This window comes from Zalophus californianus, chromosome 15 (genome assembly GCF_009762305.2).
Source record: "Zalophus californianus isolate mZalCal1 chromosome 15, mZalCal1.pri.v2, whole genome shotgun sequence".
Lineage (NCBI taxonomy): Eukaryota > Metazoa > Chordata > Mammalia > Carnivora > Otariidae > Zalophus > Zalophus californianus.
This window is the reverse complement of record NC_045609.1, coordinates 80430295-80444012: the sequence shown is the minus strand read 5'-3', so window position 1 is coordinate 80444012 and position 13718 is coordinate 80430295. Positions and strand designations below refer to the sequence as shown.

The window sequence follows — 13718 nt, the reverse complement described above, 5'->3', positions numbered from 1 at the left end:
ACACACACACACACAAATCTGAGAAGTGTTGCTTCAGGACAAAACTACTGTTTTCCTTGAAAAATAGAAGCGTGTACACAAATTGTTTTTCTCCATCACTGGTGCCAAAGTAACTTCCTTTTCATAGAGCAAAGTGGGGGACGGTTGTTTGAGACTTGCTAACACTCATGAATCCACAGATCGTTCTATTCTAGCCACATCGCTCCAAAAAATCTCTGAAAGAAGCAAAAATGTACGTGTTCGTTAATATGCCACAATGTATTTGAAAATATGAAGCAAAGGTCTATAAAATTTAAAATTATGCTTAGTAATCACTGTTTTGATATTCACCTTGCTTAGAAATGGTCCAGGCATTCAACAATTATCCACTGATTAGTGCCATATTGGTCTGAAGGTTTAAATTACTTAAAGATCTTGGAAATTGTCTTCAAGCTGACACGCTACAAAACATAATTACTGTTGAAATAGAGTTTTTCAGAATAATTCAATTCAGTGGAACACAAATTTCAGGGTCGTGATTTCAAGCTCTGGATTGGGCTCCACACTATGCGTGGACCCTACTCAAATACTCTGGAAAACAGTATGGAGGTTCCTCAAAAAGTTAAAAATAGAGCCACCCTACGACCCAGCATTTGCACTACTAGGTATTTACCCAAAGGATACAAATGTTGTGATCCGAAGGGGCACGTGCACCCCAATGTTTACAGCAGCAATGTCCACAATAGCCAAACTGTGGAAAGAGCCCAGATGTCCGTCGACAGGTGAATGGATAAAGAAGGCGTGGTACATATACACAGTGGAATATTACTCAGCCATCAGAAAGGATGCAATCTTACCATCTGTAACACTGTGGATGGAACTGCAGGGTATTATGCTGAGTGAAATAACTCAGAGAAAGACAATTATAGGGTTTCACTCATATGTGGAATTTAAGAAACAAAACAGGAGCATAGGGGAAGGGAGGGAAAAATAAAATAAGCTGAAATCAGAGAGGGAGACAAACCATAAAAGATTCTTAACCATAGAAAACAAACTGAGGGCTGCTGGGGGGGAGGAGGGTAAGGGATGGGGTGACTGGGTGAGGGGCACGTGATGGGATGAGCAGTGGGTGTGATATGCACCTGATGAACCACTGAACTCTACATCTGAAACTGATGATAATGCTGTATATTAACTAATTGAATTTAAATAAGTTAAAAATAAATAAATGAATAAGAAAAAACATGCCATTTTTAGTAAATCAAAATGTTTAAACCAGTCTCATTTGCCAAAGAGTTACCTTAATTACATGGGTTCCTCAAATGCTTTGAAGTTAGTTCGAGTAACAGAGTAAAAGTATTAGAAGTTTCATGTTCTTATTTTCTAACAATTATAGGAAATAATCTCTGTAAGTGTTTATCTCTGTAAGCTAGCCAGATCCTCACTCCTTTAAGAGACTTTGTAATTTAATTTATTAATACCCTCTGGAGCTAGGAAAACATCCAATACCCAATGAATGGTGGAGTTCTTTGTGAATTACAGACATGCAGACACGGATTTCCCTAGAGGAGGACCCATAGCTTCACTCTACCATTTTAACCACCGTTTATAAAAACTCACAGATCCGAATATCAGAGCGATTTTTGTTTTCTTACCTGGTAGGCACACGATTCTTAGTTGATATGACCTGAAAATAGACAAATGGACCAACAAAAGACTGCTTATGGGTGAGCTCCTACTTTCAACCACCAGTAATGGCCTTTCCAGGCACAGGGCTGCCGTGGGTTTGCTTTACTTGTGCTTGTAGAGTCAGCGTGTCTGCGAACACATCTTCGCTGGAGCATCCCCTCCTCAGTGAGTGAGGGTTGTGGGCGTGTAAATACTCCAGTTCCTTTGATTCTGATCAGGACTTTTCTGAGTGGACCCTACACGGTCCCAGAGCTCTTGGTGGGACTGGCAAGGTTGCCCTTGGTGGGACATGGCTTAACTCAACATTATGTCCGTCCCACCTTAGACCTTTTCCTGATCCAAGGTCTCTGTGCCCCTGCCAGGTTTTCCTGGACTCCCTCCCCAGTAAATCTCCCTTTTATACAAATTCTCTTCTCAGAAGCTGCACCTGGAGAGCCCACCCTCAGGGTCTACCTATTATCTGCTTCATGTTTAGTAGCTGAACCCTGGGTATATTCAGGGGTTATTTTATATGGACAAGAAACAGGCTCCATTTCTAAACTGTCCTTGTGGGTAGGGGTGGCACCATGCTATAAAAAGGTTCTGGATAATGAGATGTGAAAATTCTAAGAAGTGAGAATAAAAGGAAGGCATGCTTTTTTTGATCATTTCTCCTTCTGTCAGGCTGGAACAGAGGCATGAAGGCTGGCACCCCAGCAGCTATCTTTGATACTGACCTTGAAGATAAGAGACCAAGAAGTGAGGATGGCAGAGCCTGGAGCCTGGCGATAGCCAGGTGCCACCCTGTCAGTCCCCAGCTATCTCCCTCTAAATGTTTCCAACCTAATTTCAGCCACGATGAGAGGGGGTCGTACGTCATATGTAGCAGGTCTTCATCCTAACTGAGTCAAGGCTCAAATCCAGGTCCCTCTGATGCAAAAGTTAGCATCTCCAACCCAGAAGCAATGCTGAACTCAGGAACATTTTTTTTGCGTATATTTTTCTAATTTAGTCTGTCTCAGAACTTTAGAAACCAAGAGCCAAAATGCTAAACTGTGACTAAAAAGAAGAACCATGTTGCTGGGGTATTTTCAGCTCGTGTTCAGATGTTCCGTTATGCACGGAGGTCCTTTATAAACACCCCCACCGAGTCAATTTCTCATGTTCCTCTAGCTGTCGCCGGGCACCACCTCCTAACGCGGCACCATTGTTACGGACTGTAAAGTGAGAACGGGACACTTCAGTACGCCAACCTTGGTGGAGAATGCCGCCGCATTCACGCGTGTGAGGGGGAACTTTCAGCACGGGGCATCCTTGCCCGTGACCCCGGGGTCATTTTGCTCTTGCAGAGAATATAAGCCCGATGTTTTAAAACTTTCCTTCACACCTTCTAGCTGATCAATAAATAAAGAACTTTTCAAGGTATTTCTTTTTTTTAAAGATTTTATTTATTTATTTGACACAGAGGGAGCGCACACAAGCAGAGGGAGGAGCAGAGGGAGAGGGAGAAGCGGGCTCCCCGCTGAGCAGGGAGCCTGACACGGGGCTCAATCCCAGGACCCTGGGATCATGACCCGAGCCGAAGGCAGACGCTTAACCGACTGAGCCACCCAGGTGTCCCTCAAGATACTTCTTTTAGTTGACAGAAAGGTCGTGAGCTGTCAAGGGTGTTTTCTTGAGTGTTCAGTTGCTTCGTTAGGGATCCAATTGCCTGGGTTCTCTTAAAACCCCAGGAAAGAAACTTGTCCCTTTTTTTAGGGCATACGTTTTGAGTCAGGCGGTAGAAGGGAGTGAGACACTGAATGTACACATGGATGGCAGCCAGACCAGATATATAAGTAGAATTCTGACCCACAATCTTCAGAATCCAGCCCAGGAAACCAGCCCGCTGTCTGCAAGTCAGACTTGTAGGAAGCTAGACTTCTATCTCTTGTAGTCATGCAGGAAGTCAAACATTAACCCCCAAAGCAATCACCACGGAGTGGCCAGGACGTGATCAATAGCTGACACCTTCCCGATTTTCTGTCCCTGCTTCCAAGTTAGGACCCACCAGAGACGGTCCACTATGGTCCCCTAGCCAACCACATAGGACACCCTACTTCTTGTTAGCCAGCCTACAGCTGCCCCAAGCCAACAGCCTCCAATTCGAGCTCACTGGAAGCCTTCCCTCTTCCTGCTATGAAGCTTTCCTGCTCTTCTGCCCGCGTCTGAGTCTCTGCTAAAATGCAAGAGATGGTAGCTGACTCCCTCCTGCCATAGGCTCTGAATAGATAGCCCTGGCTTTGGTGGTCTTCGTGTATTCTGCACGAGAGAGAAATGGCTTTGACTTCACACTGTCCCTCACTGCCTGTGTGACTCCTGGCAAGTCTCTTGACCTTGCTCAGACTCAGTGTCCTCACCTGCAAAATGGGCCAGCAAAGGTGACCCTGCAGCGTCTCTTTCATGATCTGTAAGGAGGCGGTGACACAAATCGTGCTGCCTGGTGCTGACACAGAACAGATGTGCAGGAAGTGAGGAAGCCTTCTGCATTACTAAAGTCACTTCCTAAAAATCAATTCTATTTACTCTCAGACTTTTTTTCTTTTCTTTCTTTCTTTTTTAGGAACACTGGGTAAATAATTTTTTTCCCCATTTACACGGCAGTTTGAAGTTTACAGAGGATTTGCATGTCCATTATTTTATCTGTCCCTCCCAACAGCCCCCTGGATTCTGATCAGCTCTGAGATGCAGCTGGGGAAGTGAGGCTGGGGCAGATGCTGGTTGACCAGTTGCCTCACTAGCAAGGGCTGTGCAGGCAGAGTTAGGCAAAGGGTGGGCTCTTACCCACCCTGTCCCTGTTAGCACGAAGATGCAAACCAAACATGTTTGTTTAGCTCCTGGGAGTACGTGTGTAGGATTTACAGCCTTCCAGAATGGAATGTGGACCCTGACTCAGAATAGAACTTCCTTCCATGATGCTGCCAACTCCTGGGCTTTCCCCACGTGTAGCCTCGGGTTGGTTCTTAGGGCCACTTTCTAGGTCACTCTCTGGTCTGTTGTGCTGACACTCCATTATCAATGCAACAGGGACCATTCGAGATGGGAATGGGATGTTGGTGCTCTTGAGGGTCTTAAGACCAGCAGTGTAGAGGTGTCCAGGTCCCTCTCTGTCAGTCCCTGTCCCTAGAGGCTCCATTCAAGGGAGTGCAATAGTGCCATGGGAGATCTGAGACAGTCTGGGCCAGTGATGGCTCCCGAGGTCACAAACCGAGCCCTGCCCCACCCCCAGTGGCAGCGCCGGACCAGTGATTTCAGCAGGGCTCAGTGCCCTGTGCAATGAACGGGGACTCCAAGTGAGGGCCTGCCTAGGTCTGAGTAGGGGCTCAAGAGGGAAAGAGAATGGAGGTTTGTGCCTTTAAATGTGTAACCCCACCCAGTGCAAAAACATAGACCTGTGATTATCATGGGTTCTGGCCAAGCGACAACCAGCTCAGCCCTCAGGAGCGACCGGGGAACAAGGAAAGGGGAAAGTTTGGGGCAGGCTTTGATGTGGAAGAGACCAAAGTATCTGCTATACCTCCTGGGATGCATTATAGCTAAGATGTAAAGGTATCCTACACAGAAATGGAACCCAACCATTCCAACCACCACGTGGATCATCTCCCCTTCTCTGAAGAAACTGTGTGTCCTGCGCAAAGCAATATATTGTGGAGTCCCTTGAAATGAAGTTTTGTCATAAGATGAGCTTTGTCATCAAAAGCCTTCACTGAGTGTCTGCCGTGAGCCCAGCTTAAGAGGCCCTATGGCCTTAGGATGGAAAAGACCCCAGCCTTGCTTTCAGAATGCAGGCAGAAACAGGGCTGTCAATAGCCTTTGATGGCCATCCTAGAGACTTGCCAGTTCTCTCTGATGACTTGGCGTGGCGCTGGGCAGGGAAGGTGACCTTCAGCTGCATTTGGAAGATAAACCGGAAATTGCCTGGCAGACCAGGAATGGAAGTGCAGGCCTCTCCGGGGACAGGGCAAAGTCTGCAGGGGCACAAAGACGCAGAAATTGTATTATATTTGAGGCATTGTGAGAGGACCCCACATTAGAGAGGGACAAAAATCGGGTAAGGGAAGGCAGATCCTAACCAAGAGGAGAGCAGGGGCAGGATGGTGCCAGGCTCAGGTGCCGGATTAGGTTTTAAGCAGGGTGCCGTGGGTGTCCAAGGAGGACTCAGCAAGGGGCATACACCCAATTCCAAGAAATACAAGAGCGCAGGAACGTGGCTTCTCGCTGAGAAGTAACGGGGCCATTTCCATGAGTGGTTACTTCAGTCTAAAAATACCCCTGTCAAAAACCTTTCTTTTAATAAATGGAATAGAAAAGTTGTTCAGTTCTTAAGAAAGAAGGATAAATAGGCTTTTTTTTTTTTTAATCAAGAAACTGAGGGATTTCATTGCAAACCTGAATTTGGCAAATCTGGTGCCTTTATAACCACGTCTCGCACAGCAGCCTGCCCCACGCTGTCTGCCAGGACCGCAGTGAGACTGGAAGATCCGTGTGATTATTGCCGTTTTATCGACGGGGAAGTGAGGCTTGGGAATGGTCAGGAACTTGCCTAAGCTCCTTTCAGTTTATCAAAAAGCAGAATATTTTTTTAAAGATTTTATTTATTTATTTGACAGAGAGAGAGAGCACAAGCAGGGAGCGCAGGAGAGGGAGAAGCAGACTCCTCGCTGAGCAGGGAGCCTGATGTGGGGCTCGATCCCAGGACCCTGGGACCATGACCTGAGCCGAAGGCAGATGCTTCACCGACTGAGCCACCCAGGCGCCCCTAAAAAGAAATTTTGAGAGGACAGCTTTGGCAAAAAGATAGATACTTGAAAGGTTTGCAAGATGGGAATTTGGGGCAGAAAATGTCCACAATGGGATATTTTGTCTAACTTGTATGCCTTGGGTTTGGGGTTCTGTGAAGTCTGGGATGAACACTGGGTGCAGGGAGTTTATTTGGGGGGTGACCCCAGGAAGCAGGAGTGAAGGAGGCAGGAAAGGGTCTCCGGGAAGAAGCCAAGATGAGGCCACTGCTGTAGGCAATGGTGGCCCATGCCCCCAGGGACTTTGAGAAGAATGTGACACCCCCCCTCTCGTGTCCGTCTGTGGGACAGGAAGCTGGAGCTGGCGTGAAGCCTGATGGGCTGTTGGGTGTCCGAGGAAGTTCGGGATGTGAGAAGCAAGCAGCGCAGAGCCTGGAAGGGGACACTCCCAGCAGGAGGTGCGTATGAAGCTCCGTGGCAGGTGGACCTGGGGGCGTGGGGGCACCAGCTGCCAAATGTGTCTGTGACCCCAGAAAGGCACATGGGGCAGGTGGGTCTGGGAAACTGACCCATGCACCTGATGACTGGGTGGAAGATGCTCTGAATTCACACCTCAGTGCCCTGGACTGGGGAAGACCTGGGTAATCTCTCTCCCCTCATCAACATGATACACTGTTGGTTTTAAGGCATCGAAACCACTGGTAACTGGAGGACAGGAAATGAAGGGGAAATGTGGCTGAACACTTCTATTTGTTGCCTCATTCACATAACCAAGGTTCACTGAAGCCTACTGTTTGCCAGGCACTGTGCTGGGGCTCAGGGGTACAGCAGGGAAGGAAAGGGGAAAGGTCTCTGTCCTTAGGTTGTCCTGGGGTGTTTCAACTCCCTTGGGCTGGCTGTGGATACATCAAAGACGGGACATGAACTCCCAAGGGGAGGGAATCAGGTGAGGCGCCTCCTTGTCGAATGTAGTGACGTTCCTGGCTACTTGGCAGGTAGAAGTCATCCAGGGAAAAGATGTGGGAAAAGGTCTGCAGGATGTGGATTTCTGGAGGGAGATATGAGGCTGGGAGTAAATCTCAAGGCTTCCTGTTGGGGACAGGAGGCGGAGGGATTAGGAGATGGGGGCCCTTTCACTGCAGGGGAATAAGACGTTCTGGGGGAAAAATACACCCTCCAGCCCTGTGAGGTCCAGCTAAGTTGATGGGTCAGGTGTTCAGGTCTTCACACATGTGGTTGAGGGACACTGAAGACTGCTGTAGATCGAGGATGAGCGGTCTTCCTCCAATTCTTTTGTTCTATATTTTAGGAAGAAAGTTTTGATGGCAGCAGGAAGGATGGCATTGGTGGGGGGAGTGGGGGGAAGACTGGGGGGGAATGAGGAGCCACTTGGAAGCTACTCCACCAGTCCCTGCGAGAGATGATAAGGGTCTGGAGCAGGACAGGGAAGTGACATCACATTTCAGACATTCCCGGGCTTGCTCAGAGGGATTCTCTGCTTCAGGTTCCAGGGGAAATGTCAAGTCTCGAGTCCAACACGTCTAACTCGCCTTATCAGTACTTAACAATGTTGAGGCTCGGCGTGGCCTCTGGTGTTTCCAAGCCAATCCCTCTTCCCCTCCATCAGATAGGACTGATGCCAAAGCTGAGACTCTCCAAGGGCTTGAGATCGGCCAGGCTGCCATGGATCATCCCCATCCACCCCGCTCATTCAGACCACAGTTCTTTGAGTTGAGCTGATGAAATCCATTGGCTTTAGCAAAAAAACAAAAAACAAAAAACAAAAAACAAGCAAACAAACAAAAACCCCAGGAGGCTGTTACCACATTTTAGAAGCTGTCCTCAGGCAGGATTCTCTTCCACTCATAAAAATCTTGAGCAAAACTCACTCTCCCTCCCCTTTGTACTAATGGGAAGAAGACACGAATCATCATTTTCTCCGAAGAGGAGCATATGCTTAATTGGCTATACTTTCTGGAAATGAAAGCATGAAAGCATGGTATTTTTCTATACACTGGGAACGGATTTAAAAGTGTGCCAATTTTTTGAAAGACCTAAACGTGAGACAGGAGTCCGTCAAAATCCTAAAGGAGAACACAGGCAGCAACCTCTTCGACCTCAGCCACAGCAACTTCTTCCTAGAAACATCGCCAAAGGCAAGGGAAGCCAGGGCAAAAATGAACTATTGGGATTTCATCAAGATATAAAGCTTTTGCACAGCAAAAGAAAGTCCACAAAACCAAAAGACAACCGACAGAATGGGAGAAAATATTTGCAAATGACATATCAGACAAAGGGCTAGTAGCCAAAATCTATAAAGAACTTATCAAACTCAACACCCAAAGAACAAAGAATCCAATCAAGAAATGGGCAGAAGACATGAACAGACATTTTTCCAAAGAAGACATCCAAATGGCCAACAGACACATGAAAAAGTGTTCAACATCGCTCGGCATCAGGGAAATCCAAATCAAAACCTCAGTGAGATACCACCTCACAGCCGTCAGAATGGCTAAAATTAACAAGTCAGGAAACGACAGATGTTGGCGGGGATGCGGAGAAAGGGGAACCCTCCTACACTGTCGGTGGGAATGCAAGCTGGTGCAACCACTCTGGAAAACAGTATGGAGGTTCCTCAAACAGTTGAAAAGAGAGCTACCATACGATCCAGCAATTGCACTACTGGGTATTTACCACAAAGAAAGAAATGTAGGGATCCGAAGGGGTACGTGCACCCCAGTGTTTATAGCAGCAATGTCCACAATAGCCAAACTGTGGAAAGAGCCAAGATGTCCATCGACTGATGAATGGATTATGAAGGTGTGGTATATATACACAATGGAATATTATGCAGCCATCAAAAGGAATGAGAGCTTGCCATTTGCAACGACGTGGATGGAACTGGAGGGTGTTATGCTGAGTGAAATAAGTCAATCAGAGAAAGACATGTATCCTATGACCTCACTGATACGAGGAATTCTTAATCTCAGGAAACAAACTGAGGTTTGCTGGAGTGGTGGGGGGTGGGAGGGATGGGGTGGCTGGGTGATAGACATTGGGGAGGGTATGTGCTATGGTGAGCGCTGTGAATTGTGCAAGACTGATGAATCACGGATCTGTACCTCTGAAACAAATAATGCAATGTATGTTAAGAAAAAAAAAGAAGATAGCAGGAGGGGAAGAATGAAGGGGAGTAAGTCGGAGGGGGAGACGAACCATTAGAGACGATGGACTCTGAAAAACAAACTGAGGGTTCTGGAGGGGAGGGGGGTGGGGGGATGGGTTGGCCTGGTGATGGGTATTAAAGAGGGCACGTTCTGCGTGGAGCACTGGGTGTTACAGCTAATTTTGAATAAAGACCTGATCAAAGCCAAAAAAAATTGTTAAAGATAATGATATGGTTGTTGCCTTAAGCCACTAAGTTTTGGGGTGGTTTGTTTTATAGCAATAGATAACCCAAATAGGTTCCTACATCCCAGTAGCTTAGTAACTCTGGTCTCAAACCTGTTTATAAGGATTTCCTGTGAATATCCTGGAGTCACCCCTCATAGGATTGACTTGAACCAGTGTCCATCCATGAACTAGTATGACCACAGTCAAGGAAGGTGCCGGTCAGCTAGACCTGGGTCATACATCCAGCTCTGGAGCTGGAATGGAGTCAGCTCTCAAACAGTGCCGCCCGGACAGAGAGTGGGGAAAACCCTTTCCCAAGGGAAGACCAAAATATGGTTATGAGAAGAATGGCAGCGGGTGTGGGCAGAGCAGACCAAAGCAAGGCAAGAGCCCATCCTGCTACAACTAGACCACGGAGGAGTCCCAGAAGAGGGAGGAAATGAATAAATTTGGGAATCTGAGAGCGTTGATATAACCACAGAAAGAGTCATCTTCGTGCAGATCATGGGAGATAATTTTAGGTAAAGCATTTCACCCAGTATCTGGCACATAGTAAGTGCTCAACTCTTGATAGCTGTTTTTTTTTATATATATTTGTTATTACCACTACACTGTAGCTATAAATTATTAAGATACCCCTTCCTCTGCAGACATTAGCCCATACTTGGTCCCAGCACTGGCCATGTTTACATAGAAGTACATTTGGCTTTATTTGAAGGACTGTTCCCAGACTATGAGGCCCCAGTAATCAGAGGTGGAGAAGTGTTGTGCTTGTCTATTTGAAAAGCTGTTGTCTTATTAACTCTTAGCTCCAGGGACTGGACTCCGCGGTAACTCCTCATTTAGGAGACAAATAGACTGGCCTAGTCCTGTCTGGTTTCAAGGTTTCCATGGAGACTGGGATGGAGACAGAGGTAGCTTCAGAAGCCCTGACACCTTCTCGTGCAGCCAGGAGCCCAGCAGTCCTGGGGGCTCTTCCTTGAGGGGTGTGTTTGTGTGCACACGTGTGTGCATGTGTGCACAAGTGTGTGTATGTTAGAGACTTGGCCTTATGTAGCCACATGTACACAGGGGGTCCTCGCATACGAGAGGCAAAGTACTCCTGGAAATCACAGCGGAGAGCCACCACTCATGCCCTGAATGATGTAAGAAAACTCTCCAGGCTGGCTGCCCCCAAAGCCTCCCATGAATGGGGCCTCACTGCTGAAGACTAGCTGGCTACTTGGCGCCCAGCATTTGTTAACCTTTAAGATCAGAGGTTGGACTGCGTCCCCGTTCCAGCTATTTGAATGTGCCTGGCTTGGGTGCCGGCCCTTGGTCTGCTGCAGAGGCGATGGTGGCAGCTATGACGTCAGTCTCTTGGAGCCTGGACTTCTTGCTGTCACAGGTAGCAGGTGGTTTGGGAGGGGAGAGGAAGGGGAGGAGGTATCTGTGTGTCTCTGGCACACGCACCCCATGTAGGAATCTATGTCTATGGTTTCACTGCAGAACTTTTGCTGAGCACATACTGCTCGCCTGGCACTGTTCCGCCCGCTGCTGAACAAGACACAGCCCTTCTCCTTAAGAAGCACACAGTCTACGTGGGGAGGTGGACAAGCAAACCAGGAACTGGAGCCTGTGGGCTGCAAGCCGCCAGGGAGCCCAAGGATAGAGCCACCACCGTGCCCCCCCGGGGACCGCCATTTGCAGAGACCTGCTTAGCTCCCCTTCTGCTGAGACTGGCGTCTTCTAACCGCCCAGGGAATGGTGTATGCACCTTCTTCCAGACCCCACCTGCTGTCAGAGGCGGTGGCCATGTGATCTGCCATCCTGGCCTGACACCTCTCCTCCCACTAGGACATGACTTGTGTGACCTGGTTCCTAAACAAGGCACCCCTTGTCATTTGGTGAAACGGGGAAGAGCTCTTCAAAGAGGAGAGCAGAGGGGAGGACAGTGTGGAGGTGTCTGGACAGGGTCGCCGAGCGTGCCCAAGGCCGGCTGTCAGGGCGGGCTGGGGAGCGGCTTTGTGCTGGACTGTGGAGCCTGGGAATTATCCATAAAATAGGGATTCACAGGTGTCTGCCAAGATGGCAGATGTGGAAGCTCTCTGAATTATTTTATTTTATTTTATTTTTAAAGATTTTATTTATATATTTGACAGAGAGAGAGAGGGAGGGAGAGAGAACACAGGCAGGGGAAGCAACAGGCTGAGGGAGAAGCGGGCTCCCCGCGGAGCAGGGAGCCCGACACACGGGGCTCCATCCCAGGAGCCCGGGATCATGACCTGAGCCGAAGGCAGACGCTTAGCCGACTGAGCCCCCCAGGCGCCCCTCTGAATTATTTTTAAAGGACTATGTCCAGGTAGCACCGTTGCATCACACGCTTACTGCTGTGAATGTGGGGGGTCGGGGGCAGGACTCAGATCTCAGACCCCTTCTCTCCTCTAACTAGACTTGGCCTCACTACACTGGGGAGTCCAAAGTCACCGTGGACACCCCACTTAGATGCTGCTTCACCATCTTGCACTCACGAGCCGAGCCCCTGACCTCACCTCACCCAACCCGTTCTCCCTGCCACATCAAGTTGGCGGAAAGTCCATCCTTCTGCTTGCCCTGGATGAAAACCCTGGAGTCCTTCAACTTGACTCCCTCCTTCTCGCGCACCCCCAGCCAATGCCTCAGTCCGTCACGTTGGTGCTGCTCTCCCGATACTTCCAGACGGGTCGGGTACACATCACTATGTTCCCGTTGGCCCTATTCTATTGGGACCAAGAGCATCTTCCAGACGTGGCCGTGTGGGCGCCTCAGAGTGTACCACTTCTATTGTGAAAATAGAAGTGCAGCCCTCCAGGAGGATCCGCTCGAGCTGCTGATCGTTGACATTAAAAGAAGGAAGGAAAAAACCAACAAGTGAGCGCGCTGGACCAGTTTAGTCTTGTTAAATACACCGTAAGAACCGAGTGTGGGAGGGAGCATTTTATCGGCTTCCCGACTGTTTGGTATTGAAAAGGCGCCTGGTTGCTAACACGTCGTGGAGAAAGTCACTTGGAGAGTACAACTGTTGGATAAATAATAGGATGTTCCCCTGAATCTTATAGGCCACGTGGGGGGAGTTTTGAAGAAGCTGAAAATCGCCCGAAAAGGTGGAATTGCAGGGTTTTTTTTCATGACTTATTGGGGCGATCGGAGATCCCCAAGTCCTCCTTCCATTTTCTAATGTTTTATTAAAGGGATATGATATAGATGGTGGTCAGCGTGTGCATCCGCTTGCCCGGGCCAGAGCCGCCAGCTACTTAACCAAATGCTCGTCTACGTCCGGCTCTCAAGGAGTTTTGTAGATGCGGCTAACATCTCAGTCAACTGACTGTCAATAAAGGAGATTATTGCCCTCAGTAATGCAGAGGTTGGGGTGGGCGGGTACTCACCCAGTCACTTGAAGGCCTTGAGAGCAAAAATTGAGGGTTCCTAGAAAGGAATTCTGTCGGAAGACAACCTGAGTTTCCAGCCTGCCAGCCCTACGAATTTCAGACCTGCTAGCCCCCATAATCACATGAGCTAATTCCTTAAAATAAATCTCTTACTATAGTTAGTTCTACTTCCCTAGAGAACCCTGACTGATACGCATTTTTTTTTTTTTTTTGCTTTTTTAAGGCAAGAATCTGAAAGTGAAGTGACTTAAACGCAGTGCACACCACCCCCTCCCCAATCTATGAGGTTGGAAGAGGAGACCTCCCCGCGAGTGAGGGATTGGGAAACAGGGGCGTTAGTCTTTCTTTGTTTATTGCCAAGCTTATCTAGGGTGCAGAGAGAGCAGCCTCTTCTCTCGTTCTGATGCGGGAACCCCTGCCCCAGCTCCCAGTCTTGGCTCCATCGTCTGTGCTCTGCCTTTCACCTCCAGCCTGCTCCCCAAACCACACTGGC

The 13718-nt window shown here is 48.3% G+C and overlaps 1 protein-coding gene across 2 annotated transcripts in view; it reads right to left on the bottom strand.

Annotated features, from left to right (window-relative positions):
• The window catches only part of GPR26 (G protein-coupled receptor 26), an 81016-nt gene that overhangs the window by 26683 nt on the left and 40615 nt on the right, over positions 1 to 13718 (bottom strand). The window contains exon 3 of one of the 2 annotated variants that reach the window (XM_027596163.1): positions 5192 to 5654. The exons of the other annotated variant lie outside the window; for it this stretch is intronic. Coding sequence (XP_027451964.1) covers positions 5435 to 5654 — 220 coding nt within the window. The 3' untranslated portion in view covers positions 5192 to 5434. Of the gene's footprint in view, positions 1 to 5191; positions 5655 to 13718 lie in introns of those variants that run through there. 2 annotated transcript variants of the gene reach the window in all.